At 44.4% G+C, this 18,908-nt stretch overlaps 1 protein-coding gene across 1 annotated transcript in view; it reads right to left on the minus strand.

The window, feature by feature from the left end:
- The window catches only part of LOC103014165 (fer-1-like protein 4), a 45,877-nt gene that overhangs the window by 6,560 nt on the left and 20,409 nt on the right, over positions 1-18,908 (minus strand). Inside the window, 17 exon segments of the mRNA XM_057529716.1 lie at positions 8,705-8,821; positions 8,926-9,063; positions 9,139-9,239; positions 9,332-9,374; positions 10,339-10,470; positions 10,559-10,617; positions 10,761-10,922; positions 10,925-10,976; positions 13,151-13,312; positions 13,407-13,523; positions 13,972-14,129; positions 14,132-14,144; positions 14,269-14,403; positions 14,629-14,671; positions 14,673-14,751; positions 14,906-15,041; positions 16,031-16,216. Coding sequence (XP_057385699.1) covers positions 8,705-8,821; positions 8,926-9,063; positions 9,139-9,239; positions 9,332-9,374; positions 10,339-10,470; positions 10,559-10,617; positions 10,761-10,922; positions 10,925-10,976; positions 13,151-13,312; positions 13,407-13,523; positions 13,972-14,129; positions 14,132-14,144; positions 14,269-14,403; positions 14,629-14,671; positions 14,673-14,751; positions 14,906-15,041; positions 16,031-16,216 — 1,833 coding nt within the window.

Below are 18,908 nucleotides of genomic sequence, written 5' to 3' on the forward strand. Positions count from 1 at the left end.
GACCTTCATTTTTTTACAATGAGCATATTTTACTTTTTAATCCTTTTTTTTTACTTTTTAAATTAAGAATATTTTAACTAAATAAAAAAATAATACAATGAGCATGTGTGTGCCCAGCTTCATAAATTAAACACTACCGACAGGGCTTCCCTGGTGGCGCAGTGGTTGAGAGTCTGCCTGCCAATGCAGGGGACACGGGTTCGAGCCCTGGTCTGCGAAGATCCCACATGCCGCGGAGCAACTGGCCCCGTGAGCCACAATTACTGAGCCTGCGCGTCTGGAGCCTGTGCTCCGCAACAAGAGAGGCTGCGATAGTGAGAGGCCCGCGCACCGCGATGAAGAGTGGCCCCCGCTTGCCACAACTGGAGAAAGCCCTCACACAGAAACGAAGACCCAACACAGCCATAAATAAATAAATAAACAGAAATTTAAAAAAAAAAAACACTACCGACAAATGTCCCCTGAGTCCCCTGAGTCCCCTGACCTGACTTAATTCCCTTTTCATCCCTGAAGTAGCCAGAACCCTTTATTTGGGGTTTCTCACTCACAGGAAAAAAAAAGGAAAAATACTTTTACTACATATACATACGTCCCTAAGCAATATATAGCACTATATTGCACAGTTTAAACTATATGTAGTAAACTTACTTTTTCTGTTTTTGATAACTGTGTAATTAAGTAAATTCATAACTTATGCATAAATTACTGAAGTATAATTTATACACAGCAATATATTTTTAGTCTTTTTACACTCCTACCTGCCATGTATGAGAGTTCCAGTTGCTCCACATCTTTCACAACACTTGATATCGTCAAGTCTTTTTATTTTCGTCAATCTAGCGCTCGTGAAATTGTAGCTCATTGTGGTTTTAATTTGCATTTCCCTGCTGATGAAGCATGTTGAGCATCTTTGCATGCACTTATTGGCCTTATATATATATTTGCTTTTGTGAAGTGACTGTTCAAATTTTTTGCTCCATTATTGAGTTTTAAATTTAAAAATATTACACTTTTAATTTCTCAACATTCTAACTGGGCCTTTAAACTTGCTGTTTATTTTTAATAGTCTCTTGTTCCTTGCTCATTTTAAATTCATTCTTTTATTTCTTTAAACATTTCATATATACTTATTTTACATTCTCTATCTAGTCATTCCAATATCAACAACCTTGGGGGTCTGAATGTGTTGTTATTTTTGCTAATTCTTACTCACGATGGCTTTTTTTTTAAACATCTTTATTGGTGTATAATTGCTTTACAGTGGTGTGTTCGTTTCTGCTTTATAACAAAGTGAATCAGCTATACACATACATATATCCCCATATCTCCTCCCTCTTGCATCTCCCTCCCACCCTCCCATGGTGGCTTTTTTCTTTGTATTTCAGTACTTTTTAATCATGATTCATATTTGGTTTAACTCATGCTGAGGGGCTGTTATGGGTGTTCTCTGCCGGAGAGAGCTTGTTTTCACTCCTGCCAGTTTCCTGGGCAAACTACCAACCTGCAGCCACTTTAAATTAAATCCTCACTTGAGGTTTTGGAGATCACACAGATGGTGGGAACTCAGGCCCTGAACTGTATTAGAGCCACCTTGTGGTCATAGATGCTAGGGGAGACTTTTTCCCCTCTAACCAAAGCCAAGTTTAAGACAGGCAAGTTTCCTTGGTGTCTCCTTCTGCCTTGCAAGTTCCTATTTTTGTTCATCCTTATGCAGAGGGTGTAATTTTGGGGGCTCCATTTTATATAAGGCCGCTCAGTCAAACTCCTCCCCTAGGTAGCCCCAGGACTTCATCTTCTGTCCTCACTGCCTGTCAGCCATCCACGAGGAAGATGAGGTTTCCCAGGTCAGCAGTAAGTGTGGGGTGAAAGCCAGCTTTACCTAGGTCCCTGTTATTAACTATATTTTCTTACTTTCTGTAATCTTGATGCTCTGGTATCTGGAGCCATACTGACCTGGGAGAAACTGCACCTGCCAGGGCTACTAATTCCTAGAGTTAGCAAACAACACACCTCCCAGAGCACCTTTCATATACAAACCAACCAATCCAGAGCCCATACAACGTCCAAACACCTCCACTATCTGGCTCTTATACTGCAGGAAGTAATATTCCTCTGCCCTAATCATCCTCAGGGCCAGGTTCCAGACAACTAGAGATAGTGAGACAGCCCCTGTACCCCAGAGCTCGCAGGAATTATTCAAACTAGCCAATCCAAAGCCTGCTTACACTGCCTTGCCCTGCCTTTTCTGCAGAAACCACAATAAAGGCTCTGGCCCTCACACTTCCCTTCCTCCTTCTGCCTCCGGACTGGCCCTCATGCTTCCCCGTGTGGCCCTGCAGGGTACAGCATGCACCACCACCCACCCCTGCCCCACAGAAAATTGAAACAAACAACAGACTATCTTTTCAATGGCAACCATCTCCTGATCTGTTGGCTTCACCAAACATGGATAAGAACAAAATCCTGGGTACATTTTAAAGCAGTTCCTGCTTTTACTTTGGGTGGTTTTTTTTTTCCACTCTAAAATCTCTTACTTTCTTGGAAGCTCAGCATTGTATTTAAAAGATTTTTTAAAATAAATTTATTTACTTATTTATATTTTATTTTTGGCTGCATTGGGTCTTCGTTGCTGTGCACGGACTTTCTCTAGTTGCGGCGAGCAGGGGCTACTCTTCGTTGTGGTGCATGGGCTTCTCATTGTGGTGGCTTCTCTTGTTGCAGAGCACAGGCTCTAGGCACGTGGGCTTCAGTAGTTGTGGCGCACAGGCTTAGCTGCTCTGCAGCATGTGGGATCTTCCCGGACCAGGGTTCAAACCTGTGTCCCCTGCATTGGCAGGTGGATTCTTAACCACTGAGCCACCTCGGAAGTCCTAAAAGGTGTTTTTAACAGTACGAAGATTCCTCAAAAAACTAAAACTAGAGTTGCCATATGATCCAGCAATCCCACTCCTGGGCATATATCCTGAAAAAACTATAATTCAGAAAGATACAGGGAGGGCTTCCCTGGTGGCACAGTGGTTAAGAATCCGCCTGCCAATGCAGGGGACATGGGTTCAAGCCCTGGTCCGGGATGATCCCACATGCTGTGAAGCAACTAAGCCCGTGTGCCACAACTACTGAGCCTGTGCACCTAGAGCCCATGCTCCACAACAAGAGAAGCCACCGCAATGAGAATCCTGTGCACTACAACGAAGAGTAGCTCCCACTCGCCACAACTAGAGAAAGCCCACGCGCAGCAACGAAGACCCAACGCAGCCAAAAATAAAATAAATAAAATTAATTAATTAAAAAAAAAAGATACAGGGAATTCCCTGGTGGTCCAGTGGTTAGGACTCTGCGCTTCCACTGTAGGGGGTACAGGTTCGATCCCTGGTCAGGGAAATAAGATACTGCACGCCACACAGCGCAGCCAAAAAAATAATAATAACAAGTAAATAAATAAATAAAATATAACCAAAAAAAGATACATGCACCCCTATGTTGATAGCAGCACTACTCATGATAGCCAAGACATGGAAGCAACCTAAATGTCCATCGACAGATGAATGGATAAAGAAGATGTGGTACATATATACAATGGAATAATACTCAGCCATAAAAAAGAATGAAATAATGCTATTTGCAGCAACATGGATGGACCTAGAGATTATCATACTAAGTGAAATAAGTCAGAAAGAGAAAGACAAATACCATATGATATCACTTATATGTGGCATCTAAAATATGACACAGATGAACTTATTTACAAAACAGACCCACAGACATAGAGAACAGACTTGTGGTTGCCAAGGGGGAGGGGGGTTGGGGGAGGGATGGATTGGGAGTTGGGGATTAGCAGATGCAAACTATTATATATAGAATGGATACACAACAAGGTCCTACTTTATAGCACAGGGAACTATATTCAATATCCTGTGATAAACTATAATGGAAAAGAATATGAAAAAGAATATATATATGTATAACTGAGTCACTTTGATATACAGCAGAAATTAACACAACATTGTAAATCAACTACACTTCAGTAAATTAAAAAAAAATTTTTTTTAAAGATGTTTTTAAAATTTTATCCAGCATTTTTAGTTTTTGGTGAGTGATGCAAGCTTTAATCGTCGGGGTGTGCCCTTCCCCCTTGAGACACAGATTCTGCTGAGCCTGAACTCCGCTGAGTGCTGTCCTCTCCCCTTTCCCTCATGCATATGACTCCACCTGCACAGCTCTTGTAAGATCTTCCAGCCTTCCTGGTGGTTTGCAGTTTTTTTTTTTTTTTTTTTTTTTTTTTTAAGTGATAGCAACTTCTTTTTTTTTTTTTTTTTTTAATTTATTTATTTATTTATTTTTGGCTGTGTTGGGTCTTCGTTTCTGTGTGAGGGCTTTCTCCAGTTCTGGCAAGCGGGGACCACTCTTCATCGCGGTGCGCGGGCCTCTCACTGCTGCGGCCCCTCCCATTGCGGAGCACAGGCTCCAGACGCGCAGGCTCAGTAGTTGTGGCTCACAGGCCCAGCCGCTCTGCGGCATGTGGGATCTTCCCAGACCAGGGCTCGAACCCATGTGCCCGGCATTGGCAGGCAGATTCTCAACCACTGCGCCACCAGGGAAGCCCCTGGTTTGCAGTTTTAATGCTCTGATTTCACCATAATTGGAAGCTGGATTTTTTGTTAGTTGTTCTCTTTGTTTTGGGGTGATTTTCAGGAAGAGGAAGGGGAAGCGCCCCACTGGTGCCACTTTCCACAAACTGGGAATCATTGAACTTGCTTACTTCATCCAAATTTCTGTTGGGAGATGTATCCTTGTGGATACATGTTACTGTAGTTTGTTCAATTTAACTGTAGTATCTGTTATATGACCGATACACACACACTCTCTCTTACTTCAGAACACTTTAGGTTATTTCTAAATTTTTTATTATTACAAATAACACTAGAATGAGCTATTCTTATCTGTTTCCTTATACACACATATGAGAATTTCTCTAAGATTATATCTAGAAGTATAATTACTGGTTATTGGTTATGAGAATCTTCCATTTAACTAAATATTGCCAAATTGTTATCTAAAGTTGTTACAGCAATTTATATTCTGTGGCAGGCAGAATAATCCACCCCCACAAGATGTCTAAGTACCCCTGAACCTATGAATATGTTACTTTACATGGTAAAAGGGACTTTCCAGATGTGATTAAATTAAGGATCACAAGGGACTTCCCTTGTGGCACAGTGGTTGAGAATCCACCTGCTGATGCAGGGGACATGGGTTTGATCCCTACTCTGGGAAGATCCCACATGCCATGGAGCAACTAAGCCCATGCACCACAACTACTGAGCCTGTGCTCTAGAGCCCGCGAGCCACAACTACTGAGCCCATGTGCCACAACTACTGAAGCCTGCGCGCCTAGAGCCTGTGCTCCGCAGCAAGAGAAGCCACCGCAATGAGAAGCCCGCGCACCGCAACAAAGAGTAGCCCCCGCTCGCGGCAACTAGAGAAAGCCCGTGCACAGCAACGAAGACCCAATGCAGCCCAAAATTAATTAATTAATTAATTAATTTAAAAAAATTAAGGATCACAAGATGAAGGAAGTAGCCTAGATTATCCAGGTGAGTCCAATATAATCACAAATGTTTTTATAAGTGAAAGAGGCAGACAGGAGAGTCAGAGAGAGTGATTTGAAGGTGCTGCTGCCTTTGAAGATGGAGGAAGAGGCCGTGAGCCAAGATACACAGGCCACCTCTAGAAGGTCAAAAAGACAAAGAAATGATAACTCTTCACAAGAGCCTGTGGAAGGAATGCAGCCCTGCCAACACCTTGACTTCAGTCCAGTAAGACCTATTTTGGACTTCTGCCCTTTAGAACTGTAAGAGAATAGATTTATGTTCTTTAGGTCACCAAGTTTGTGGTAACTGGTCACAGCAGCAATAGAGAACATCTTCCCACCAGCACCGCTGCCCCAGGCCCTGTCTAATCTTGCCAATCAAAGGGAGGGAAATTGGTTTCTCATGGTTTCAATTATTTGCCTGACAGATTACAATTAAGGTGCAGGGTTTTTTTATATGTTTATTGGCCACTGGAGTTTCTTCTTCAGTCAACTGCCTTGTCATATTTTTTCTCAATTTTTCTTTTCTTTTTGTTTTGTCTGCTTCTTACAGATTTGTGGGAGTTACTTATACATACTGCAGACACTAGCCCTTTACTGATTATGCAGAGAGTAAACACCTGAGCCCAGTCTGTGTCCAGTCCATCATTTAATTTAAAGTGTTTATGGATGCTCAGAAGTTTAGTCTGAAGGTAGTTACATGTATCATTTTGTTCCTAATTTAGGAAAACTTACCCCCACACAAGATCATAAAGATATTTTAATATTTCCTTGCGGTTTTCCTTTTCATAATCAAATATTTGATTTAGCTGGATTTCTTGGTGGATGCTGTAAGTTAGAGTTTCATTTTATTTTTTTTTCCACATAGATAATCCATTTTCATGGGACCACTTATAGAACAGTCCCATTTCTCCCCAAAATGATCTGCAGTGCGAACTCTGGTATAAGTTTCTATCTATGTCTGTTTTTTTTTTTCTTTTGGCCGTGCCAGGTGGCTCGCGGGATCTTAGTTCCCCGACCAGGAATCGAACCTGGGCCCCCAGCAGTGGAAGCACGGAATCCAAACCACTGGACCACCAGGGAATTTCCATCTGTGTCTGTTTTTTTAATTTCTACCCTGTTCCACTGGCCTAATCATCTATTCCCATGCCAAAACCACACTGTCTTAATTACCATAGCTATAATAATTCTTGTCTTCCTACATTGTTCTTCAAAATTGTCTTGACTATTCTTGGTGCTTCGTTCTTCCATAGAAATTTTTGAATTAGCTTGTTAATTACAGGGTAGCAACCCTTAGCCTTGTGCCTGGCTTACAGTGGACACTATACTGCTTGAATCCCATTCTCCCTTTCTTTCCACCCCTTAACTGTCCACACTTTTTAGGTAAACCATTCCCTTTAGTTTCTAGTTTATCCTTCCTGTATTTCTGGGGCACAAAGGAACAAATGTGTATTTTCTTGGATCTTCTTCCTTCTTACATGGAGAGTAGCACACTGTAGGTATTCTTTTGTACTCTGATTTTTTTCAGTTTATACCGTGTCCTGGAAATCACTTCGTACCAGTTGACAGAGATCTTCTTCATTTTATTTTACAGCTGCATAGTACTCTGTTGTACGGACATAGCATAGTTTATTCAACCCTTCTGCTATGTATGGGCATTTAATAAGATTTGATTTTTAATGGTCTTCCATCTTTAGAAATTTTATTTTATTATTTTCAAAACTGCCTAATTTTTATAGCCTTTTGTTCTCTGTGTGTGAAATCATTTTAAACTGTTTTAAACTGTGAAGTAATTTTAAGCTGTTTTATATTTCTAATATTTGAAAATTATAACATCCAAAGCCCTTAGAGATCTAATTGTCTTTTGTGTTGTGTCTTTCTGACAAATTTTCCTGAGATTGTTTTCTTATATATCTTATATATTTTATAATATATATTTTATATATATATATTTTTTATATATATTTCTTATATATATAATATATTTTATAATTTGGGATTGTGAACCCAGATTTGGTTATCTAAATCTAGGGAAGTCTGTGAAGCCTGATTTGGCCAATCTCTCAACTTTGAGTTTTGTGGACTAAGCAGATAATAAAAATTCAAGTCTTAAATCAATGTGAGGGCAAAACTCTAATAGTAAATCCTCAGGGAAGACATTTTTTCTATTTCCCCCAATTGGAACAGAGGCTGAGATAGACCATTTACCTTACAGGCTTCTTTCCCAGTGGGTGGGCTTCCTCTTGCCCACATTTCACTGAGAGTAGAGCCCTTCCTGGGTGCTGCTTCGTGCAAGGGTCTTGGTTGTGTCTCCCACCTTGTATAGGCTATTAAATATTAGAACCTAAGGCTTGGGGTCCAGGTACGGACAATTCCTCTCAAGAGAATCTGACTTCAGGGCTTGTTCAGGGATTCCTGCTGTTTCCTCATTTTGGCCCATTGGGAATTCCCTGTCTTATGAGCTTAGCATTTGTTTAAAAGATTGTTTATCTAGCATTTCTAGATCTATTATATCAAGAATTTATTTCAGACCATCTGGTCTGCAATGTTGCTAGAAGTAGAAGGTCCAGATGATGTCTACTATCTAATGTATGCACTAGGATGCTTACATTATGGTAGAAGAGTGCCACAGAATGTTTCTTTAAATTACATCTTAGTCAGAGTGCCTATATTTAAACTAGATAAAAGTACAGCATCTGCTCTGTGCCGGGAGTGAAGGGGTAGCAACCCACTCATTCCCCTCACTCTCTGAGATGCCTTTAAGGAAACTTCAGGGCCCTGTTGAGTGCTGTATGAAAACTGCAGCAATGGGAGGACCGGTACAAAGGTATTTGATGACAGGCCATCACAAAGCTTTACAGAGTTGTGCTCTTCCTGGAATTATACTCCCCATTCTACGAGACTAGAACTACGAATAAGGAATTAGGGGATCTAAGCTCTAAATTCAGGTTCTGCCGTGAGCAAGATGTGTAACCCTGTGAAGTCTCTTAAGTTTGTGCCTAAGATTTCCCATCTGCAAAATGAAAAAGCTGGACTCTGATCCCTTCAGTCTGTAGGTTTTGTGTACATTACCTTTGCCAGAGTTAGAGGCATGCCAGGCCAATGGATGCTCACCTTTACAACATATACTCTGACTAGGAGCTTGATGGGCTGATTCTGTGGGATCCCCCTGGAGATCTGGGGCTCAGAGAAGGACACTGCCTCTGATTCAGGGTAAATGAGGTAGGAGCCCTGGGTGGGACGGGGTTATGGAGCAGAAAAAACACTGGTAAGACAGTCTTCTTCCTGCATCCCCACTTGTGCTCCCTGGTCCCCCATTCCTTCCCCAAACATACCTTGAACTTGCCCACAAGGTTTCCAGACCCTTCTTCCTCTCCATCTCCATCCTGACCCCCTTGCCCTCAATACAGGGGAAACACATTCAGCCAGTCTTCAAAGTGGTTAAACTCTTCTTCCAGGGAGCTGTTGTAAACCTGAAAGGCGAGGGCCTCCGTGACAGCTCAGTGTCCAGAATCCGAGCAGAATCCCCTCTTCCAGCACCCAGTTACCTTCAGAGTGGCAATGGCTTTTTTCTGGGACACAGAGCCTTTGACTTCAGCCTCACCCTGGTCTTGGGCTTCCCCATCCACAGAAAGGAGGTTGCCCCCATCTGGCAACAGCAGAAATGCCCCGTTAGAAATACTGGTGTTGGGGGGAGGGAGGGAGACAGAAAGAGGAAAAACAAGAAAGCCAATCTCTTACCTGCATCCTCAGCATCATCCATTTCATCCTCATCAAAGTTGGTCTGAAATCAAAGCACAGGTCAAAGATTCTTCCCTACCCTTTACCTCCTTCATCTACCTCTTTTCCAGGAAAGGGAGTTGGAAAACTTTAGCTCAAGTTCCAGCTGGGTAAGCCACTTGCATTTTCAAAGCCTTAGTTTATCACATAGCCCTGATATGTAACCACCAGGTACATGTGGCTATTGAGCACTTGAAATGCATCTGGTCCAAACTGAGATGTGCTGGAAATATAAACTACACACCAGATTTTAAAGACTAGTATAAAATAAGACTATAAAATATCTCATTATTGAGCTTCCCTGGTGGCACAGTGGTTAAGAATCCACCTGCCAATGCAGGGAACACTGGTTCGATTACTGGTCTGGGAAGACCCCACGTGCCGTGGAGCAACTAAGCCGTGTGCCACAACTACTGAGCCTGCGAACCTAGAGCCTGTGCTGCGCGACAAGAGAGGCCACCGCAATGAGAAGCCCTCATACCGCAACAAAGAGTAGCCCCCGCTCACCGCAACTAGAGAAAGCCCGCGCGCAGCAACGAAGACCCAACACAGCCATAAATAAATAAATAAATAAATAAATAAATAAATCTATTAATTAAAAAAAAATCTCACTATTAACTGTTTATGATGGTTACTTCTTGAAATGATACTGTAGATATACTAGGTTAAATAAAATATATTATTAAAATCATTTTCATCTGTTTCCTTTTACTTTTTTTTAATGTGGCTACTACAAAAGTTAAAATTACATATGTGGCTCACACGATATTTCTGTTGGACAACACAGCTCTAGATAATGGAGTTAATAATCCCCAGCTTCTCAAATTGTTGTGAAGATGAGAAAAGATGGCTGTAACAAAGAGTTCTGAAAAACTGTAGAGCTCCATGTTTGATGAGATCCTTCTTCTTACCATTTATCCTCCTCTGTCTCCAGCCCCTCCACCCCCAGAACCCTGCTCTGCTCCCACCTGCCCCTGGAGCTCCTGCAGCAGTGCATAGTACTTGGACCACCAGTCGAGCTCTTCAGGATCTGGGATGTCCTCCTCCAGCTCTGGGCCTTGATTCAGGAGGCCTCCCAGAGGGAGCTTCTCCAGAGGAGCCTGAGGGAGCAAGAACTCAGCGCCTCTAACCTAGCACCACCCCAAGCCCCACCAGTCCCTTCTCCACCCATCCCCCATACTCCATCACCTTTAGGAGCCGCCTGGGTATCCCCACTTCAGCCAAGAAGGGATCCCGGGACCTCTGTTCTGAGAGGGGATAAAAGACACCAGGAGAAGGTCAGGTAAGTAGAAGTCAGACTCAAGGCTCCACTGGAGGGTCCCCTGGAGCCATCTCAGCCAGGAACCAGATGGACTTCTGTCTGGTGGCCCCTAAGGGGAAAGCCCCTTACCTTGAGGTGCCTTGGGCACCAGGTCCCCTGTCTCCTCCTCTCCTTCCTCCTCAGGGGGATCCTCCTGACCCCGGAGTGTGAATCTCAGCATATGGGGGACAATGTGGGAACCCACGAGCGCTGTGCGGCCAAAGGCCCGGCGCTCAATCACCAGGATGCTGAGGGGGGCTGCAGATAAGGCTGCTCTGGCAAGTCCTGGGGGTAGGGAGAGAGGACCTGTGTCTCTGCAGACTTCGGGGGGAGGAGAGGCAGCAGCAGAGACAGATGAGAAAACAGTGTAGCTAAATATGCATTCAAAGCCCACAGCCTCACTGAGTCATCTCTGGTGAGTCATTGCCTTCTGAAGCCATTTCCCAGCTAAAAAGGGGACACAATCCTGGACTGGAAAGACTATTGTATCAAATGACATAACAGTACAAAAGTACTTTGGAGCCTACAAAGCACCATCAGAAATATGAGGTTGTTGTTGTTATTATCATTATGTAAAGGACCAATGCTCAGTTTGCTAATGTAGATTTAGCACCATAAAACTATGTATGCCCTTTAATCCAGAAATTCTGTATCTATCAATGGATCCTAAGCGGGAGGTGGGGACAACAGTTATAATACTGTATTGTTGGCTTTATTTTACATATATGTGACAGTTACAGCACAAAAGGGGGGAGGAATGAATGGAGTTATAATGGAGAAAAGTACTTCTATTTTACTGGAACTAAATTAGTATTAATCTGAAATAGATTGTGAAAAATCAGTATGCATACTGTAATCCTTAGAGCAACTACTAAGTAAATATCAACTAAGGAACTAAAGCAGTATACTAACAAATATCTATGTAATACAAAAGAAGGCAGTAAAGGAAGAACGAAAAATATGAGACTTATAGAAAACAAATAGCAAAGTGGCAAATGTAAATCCAACCATATCAATAATAACATCAAATGTGACTGTATTAAACAGTTCAAAGACAGAGATTGTCAACTGGATTAAAAAAAAAGATGCAACTACATGCTGTTTAAGAGATGCTCTTTCGTGAGATACATATAGGTTGAAAGTAAAAGGATGGGGAAACATATGCCATGCAAATACTAACCGTAGAGAACTGGAGTAGCTATATTATCAGACAAATTATCAGACAAATTTAAGACAAAAAAGAGAGACAAACTAGAGACAAACAAGGACATTTTATAATGATAAACAGATCGATTCATAGGAAGCTATAACAATTATAAATATATATGCACCTAACAACAAAAACTGAAAATACAAGTAAAAAAAGACAAAAAAATAAAGGGAGAAACAAACAATTCAACAAAAGTTGGAAACTTCAATACCATATTCTCAATAATGGATAGAACAAATAGACATAAAATTCCCAAGGAGGTTTTTTTTAGGAAGGCTTGAATAATACTATCAAACCAACTTGACCTGATTGGTATCTGATATAGAACACTCCACCCAACAACAGAAGCATTCACATTCTTTTCAGGTGCACAGTGGAGAGAGAGGTGTTTTCCTCAACTTGCACTATGAAATGGGAAATGAGAGGAACACCCACTAGAAGTTCAGTGAGCAAAGTGCTTTCAGTTTCATCATCTTAGAGCACAATGAAGTTTTCAAACTGAAAACTGCTGCATGTGAAAGAGTCATGAAATAGTGTTGGGTTTTTGTTATTGCTGTTGCTGTGCTCCCCCTTGCAGTCGGGAACCTCTGTGCTTTGTCCCAGTCACCCCCTTGCCCCGGCACAGCACTCTTCAGTTTACAAAGCCCTTTCACCAAGATCCTTTCTCTCATTGGCTCCTTATAGCACCTTTTCGTCCCTTTTTCAAACAAACAAACAAACAAACAGAAAAACTAAAGCTCAAATCAGACAAGTGATTTGACAAGCTCCTGAGTGACATTGCCAGAATTTGACTCCAAAGCCCATACTAGAGTACAGTAATTAAAAATTAAACAAAGAATGTATTTGTCTTCATAGCCCCTGGTGTCTCAGATTCCTTTGGACTCACACTTCATGACTTTTGGCTAATCCACTCAATCAATACAGCCAATAGAGCACCACCAGTTCATGAATTAATCCAGGGATCAGCCAATTATTGCCTGTAAACCAAATCTGGCCTGCTGCCAGTTTTTGTAAATAAAGTTTTATTGGAACTGCCATACTTATTAATTTCCTTGTCGCCTATGGATGTTTACATGCTACGATGGCAGAGTTGAGTAATTGCAACTGAGACTGTATGGCCCACAAAGCCTAAAATATTTACTATTTGGCCCTTTATAGAAAGTTTGGTGACCCCTGGGTTAATGTAATATAACCAGCCGGGAATTCACCATCCCACTGCCCTCTTTCATTTCTCAGCCCAGCACTTCTGGCCCCCAGCCCGTGTCCTCACCACTGTCAGATGCCTGACAAGCTCAGTGAAATTGGGTTTCTCACAGTAACTGGTCAGGACCTCGGACTCCACTCGCTGACCGGCTACCTCCAGCACAACCTGGGGCTGCTCCACCTCAAACAGATGCACACGGCCAAGGCCCCTCAGACCCCAGAACAGTACCTGGGGTTGGGAAGTGGGAGATTCAGGGCCCTGTACCTGATTGAAGGACACCCAGGTGTGGGGAAGGAAGGAGGATGAGAATGCCTGGTGCTACCTCAACATGAAACTCCCTAAGCACCGGGCACACGTGCGGTGGCAGGCATAGGTATCTGGAGAGGGGCTCAACCAGGGCGGTCAGGTCCTGGGGCTCCACATCACTGGGCACTGAGGGCTGCAGGGAGCAAGAGATCAGAGGTCAAAGAGGAATCAGGCCAAAGGAGGGAAAGCCTGGGTTTGTGGAAAAGAAATGGAGGACTGCTGGTGAAATATAAATCCAGAGGAACCTGGCAAGGCTGGATTGATGGGAGGGGGGTGTCTCAGAAAACAGCCATGTGCAGGAAGGAGGATGGGTGTCTGAGGCATGAGGATCACCCCGGGCTTGGGTTCTCTGGGGTTGGAGGCCTGGCAAGGTGAACCTAGGGTAGGTCTACTTCAAGTGTTACCTGGAGTCAGGAGGTCCAGTGAGGTGGCCCCAGGACAGACCTGCAGCCTGCATTCTCTGGGGGTAAGGGAATTGGAGGGGTAACCCTGGGACATGCCCACATCCCTGGAGCTGGATGACCTAAACAAATAGCAGAAGCGATCCACGGTGTGTGCCAGCTAGACCACAGCACTCTGACCTCAAGTTGGCTACTGTAGTCCAGTTCAATGAGTTCAAAGGTGGTGATGAGCTCCCCGGCTGCCCGGGGCCCCTTCCTCAGGGGGAAGAACTGCAACTCAGGACGCTGGTAAGGGTCCTCCATCAGCTTTACCCTTGGGGCGGCCAGCGTCCTGCCGGGAACACAGAGGGGCCCTTCGGGGAGCAGGGCAGTGAAGACAAAAGTAGAAGAGGCTCAGGAACCAGGGGAGGGCACATCAAGACAAGAAGAGGGGGTCCTTGGGGGTGGGAACCCAGGTGGAGCCCAGGCCACACTCACAAACTTATTGTGGTCAAAGACATTGACAATCACTAGTGGGGGCTCCTCCTGCAGGTGCTCCCTCTTCCCGTCCACGATTAACTGATCAAACACCACGAGTTCATCCTACAGGGGGCTCAGCGTCTGCTCCAGGACCTTGAGGGCCATGCAGGGAAGGAGGCAACAGCAGTTGTCAGAAGAACTCCTCACCCCTAAGACCCTCTGGTTCTACGCCACCCCCTAAATCAGGGCAGTCTGATCCAATATCCCGTCCTGAAAATCCAAGGCAGGAAGAGAGACTTAGGGCCTTGGAGAAAGCTCAGCCTCCACCCCGCCTTGTCTCCCAGTGCCCCTCCACTAACATCCCAGCCCAGACCTCGCCCGTGTGGTCTGGCACTGGGTAGAGATGAGGACTCGAGCAGAGGTCCGAGAGCCCACTGTCACCTGCTGTCAGCACACCTTGGGCCTGGTACAAGTGAGCCCGGAGCTGGAAGTAGCTGAAGTCTGGGGTGGAGAGAAGGAAGGGGCCATATTAGCTCAGGGACCACTGGAGTCCCTGACCCCAGACCCCTCCGATCCGAACCCCCAGCTGAGCATCTAGCCCCACACCTCGGGCAGATGGAGAACTGGGCCCGCCTGCCCCACGCCCCGCACTCACCGTCCCGGTCCAGGCTGAGGGGCAGCCCAGCCGAGGGCTCAGGCAGCAGGTCCGGGGGGAGCTCTGAGGTGCAGGCCTTCGCTTGCTTGCCCAGCTCCAGCCCCAGGAAGAGCTCCAGCTTGGCTGCCCCAGGTGCCTGCTGCGGGGAGGAAGCATGTTAGGGCCCACCTCTTATTACCCCAGCTAGGCCAACCATCTTGCTCCTCCAAGGCAGGCCCCTACTCTCTGCATCACCAGATCCCTAATCCAAAGAATACTCCTTGTACCCCACTCTCTTCATGCCCTCCATCTGATGCCCCATCACCCTTAAACTCCCTCCCATTCCCTATCCCTCCTGCCCCAACACTGCCAGGTACTATAGCCCAGACCCCAGACCCCAAAACTATGCTCTGAGCTTGCTCTCCGCTACCCCACCCTCACCCATCTGTCCCCTCATCCCCAACACATTTAGATTCCCTGTCCCTTACCCCTGTGGTCACAGCTTCTCACCACTAGGGTCCCCTGCTGGTGTCTCTCCCAGGGACACCTCATTTACAAATCTTTTGCCTCCAGATCAGCTGCACTTACAAGGAACTAATTAGTCACACTCCCATTTTCATAACCCTGCTCATCTGTCAGAGCCTAGTCAGCAAAAGGGCCAGTTCAGGCCCAGAGGTGACAATATTTGGGGTTTTTCTCACGTCAAAGCTCACCTGGGTAAAGGCACAATCTCCTTTTGGCACTTTGGATAATTAAAAAGAGTTTGGTACACTTTAAAAAATAATAATTTTAAAACAGTTTTAAAAGTTAAAAAATTTTTTAATTAAAACATTTTTTTAATTGAAAAAAATTAAAATTTAAAAACTTTTTGACCAGAAACTTAATTTAAGAAAATAGTTTGGAGGGAATTCTCTGGCAGTCCAGTGGTTAGGACTCCGCACTTTCACTGCTGAGGGCACGAGTTCAATGCCTGGTCAGGGGACTAAGATCCCGCATGCAGCATGGCGTGGCCAAAAATTATAAACAAATAAATAAATAGTCTGGGGACCCCTGTTGTGCACCACATGGCTCCACCCCAATGTCTGTGCTGCCCTATGAGCCTCAGCCCATTCTAGTCCCAGCACCCTCGCCCCCGGGACCCCTCACTGTGAGCAGCAGACTCTGGATCTTCCCACAGTCCCGGCCCCGTTCCTCCTCCACCACAGAGAACAGCACATCCTGGGCGGGGATCCGGGCCCAGGCCACATGGCGCCGCCCACTGAGCATCCAGACCAGCACATCCAGGAGGGATTGCTGGGGCTGCAGGCAGAGAACTGGGTTACGGAGGTGAATCTGGAGTTGAGATCACCTGCTCCCACAGCTGCCACTGGATGGACGGACCAAACATCCATCTCCAGCCCTGACCTCCCCCTCAACCCCAGATCCATCTGGCCACCTGCCTCCTGGACATCTCTCCCCTGTGGATGCCCCACAGGCCACATCAGACTCAAAGTCCAACCTGACTTTTATTTTCTGGTCTCTCTCTTTTTTTTAAATTGTGTTAAAATACACATAACGTAAAATTTACCATCTCAACCACTGTTAAGTGTACAGTTCAGTATGACATTCACATTGTTGTGCAACCATCACTACCGCCCACTCCAGAACTTTCTTCACAGCAAAACTGACACTCTGTATCCGTTAAACACAAAGAGACCAAAAAGCCCAGCTGCCACTTTTGAAGAGCCTGGAGCAAAAGCAGGGGGGTCAGGAGCAAAAGCAGGGTACTGCGCATGCCCCCTGCACACCACACCATCTAAGGGGTGGGCAAAACACCTAAGCCACCCCTCCGGCCCGAACCCCTGGACACACCCCTACCCTCACCCCATATAAGGAACAAGCTCGCCCCCATTCGGGGAGTGAGCCAGCAAGGGAAACTGTTATTTGTTCTCACTGCCCCCTGCTGCAGCAGGGGCCCCAATAAAGCCTTGCCTGAAAAAAAAAAAAAAATGAAAAAAAACCCCACTAACTTTCCATTTCCCTCTCCCAGCCCTGACAATCACCACCCTACTTTCTCTCTGTGAATTTGACTACTCTGGGTACCTCATATGAGTGGAATCATTTGTCCTTTTGTGACTGGCTTTTTTTCACTTAGCATAAGGTCTTCAGGGTTCACCATGTTGGAGCCTGTGTCAGCCTGATTTCCTTACTTTTCCCTCCTTCTCAACCTGATCTCTCCCCAGTGATCCCCACTGTGTGCCCATTCACATCAGCTAAGTACCTGAGCTGGTGTCAGCCTTCTCCTCCAACATCTAATCACCAAGTCCTGCCAATGTCCCCCTTCCTCACTCTATTAGATCAAGACAGTCCACTCTTGTCCAGACAACTGAGACAGTCTTCTTGTCTTCAGTCTTCCCTTCCAACTCATTCTCTCATGAATGGCTGGCTTGCTCCCATCCTCTGGGTCTCAGTTTAAATGCTGTCTCTGCAGAGAATTCTTCTCTGACCACCTTATGTAAGCTGGTTCTCCCCTGACCCCTTAGCTTCTATAACATCTTCTTTAGCAATACCTACAGATCATCATTATTTTTCTCATGCATTTGAGATGCATAGTGTATCTCCCTTGCCAGAACATAAGCCCCCAAAGGGCAAGAAACATGACAGGTTATTTATCTCTTGTAAAAATAAAATACAGTGTGTGTGTGTCAAAAAAAAAAAGAAACATGACAGGGGTGGATCCCCAGGGTCTCATACAGAGCCTGGCATAAAATAGGACTTCAAATATCATTGAGTAAGCAAACAAACAGTAGCTAGAACTGATCACTCCAAAGCTGACCCTCTCCTTCCCCTACTTAAAATCATCATGCCAGACCTCCCTGGTGGCCCAGTGGTTGAGAATCCGCCTGCCAATGCAGGGGACAAGGGTTCAAGCCCTGGTCCGGAAAGATCCCACATGCCGTGGAGTAACAAAGCCCGTGCACCACAACTACTGAGCCTGCGCACCTAGAACCTGTGCTCCGCAACAAGAGAAGCCACTGCAGTGAGAAGCCAACTCAATGAGAAGCCAATGCACCGCAATGAAGAGTAGCCCCCGCTTGCCACAACTAGAGAAAGCCCACGTGCAGCAATGAAGACCCAATGAAGCAAAAAATAAATAAATAAAATAAATAAATGTATTAAAAAATAATAATAATAAATAAAATAAAATAAAATAAAATCATCATGCCTTGTAAATCAATGAAGTTACACCACACACAAAAATAAACTCAAAATGGCTTAAAGACTTAAATATAAGACAGGACACCATAAAACTCCTAGAAGAGAACATAGGCAAAACATTCTCTGACATAAATTGTACCAATGTTTTCTTAGGTCAGTCTCCCAAGGAAATAGAAATAAAAGCAAAAATAAACAAATGGTAACTAATCAAACTTACTTACAAGCTTTTGTACAGCAAAGGAAACCATAAACAAAATGAAAAGACAACCAACAGACTGGGAGAAAATATTTGCAAATGATGCGACCAACAAGGGCTTACTTTCCAAAATATATAAACAGACCATACAACTCAACAACAAAAAACAACAAACAACCCAATGGGCAGAAGACCTAAATAGACATTTCTCCAAAAAAGACATACAGATGGCCAACAGGCACATGAAAAAATGCTCAAACATCGCTATTATTAGAGAAATGCAAATCAAAATTACAATGAGGTACCACCTCACACCAGTCAGAATGGCCATCATTAAAAAAATCTACAAATAACAGATGCTGGAGAGGGTGTGGAGAAAAGAGAACCCTCCTATGCTGTTGGTGGGAATGTAAATTGGTGAAGCCACTATGGAGAACAGTATGGAGGTTCCTCAAAAACTAAAAATAGAGTTGCCATATGATCCAGTAATTCCACTCCTGGGCATATATCCTGACAAAACTCTAATTCAAAAGGATACATGTACCCCAATGTTCACAGCAGCACTATTCACAATAGCCAAGACATGGAAGCAACCTAAATGTCCATCAACAGATGAATGGATAAAGAAGA

The sequence above is a fragment of the Balaenoptera acutorostrata genome, chromosome 15 (genome assembly GCF_949987535.1).
Source record: "Balaenoptera acutorostrata chromosome 15, mBalAcu1.1, whole genome shotgun sequence".
Classification (NCBI taxonomy): domain Eukaryota; kingdom Metazoa; phylum Chordata; class Mammalia; order Artiodactyla; family Balaenopteridae; genus Balaenoptera; species Balaenoptera acutorostrata.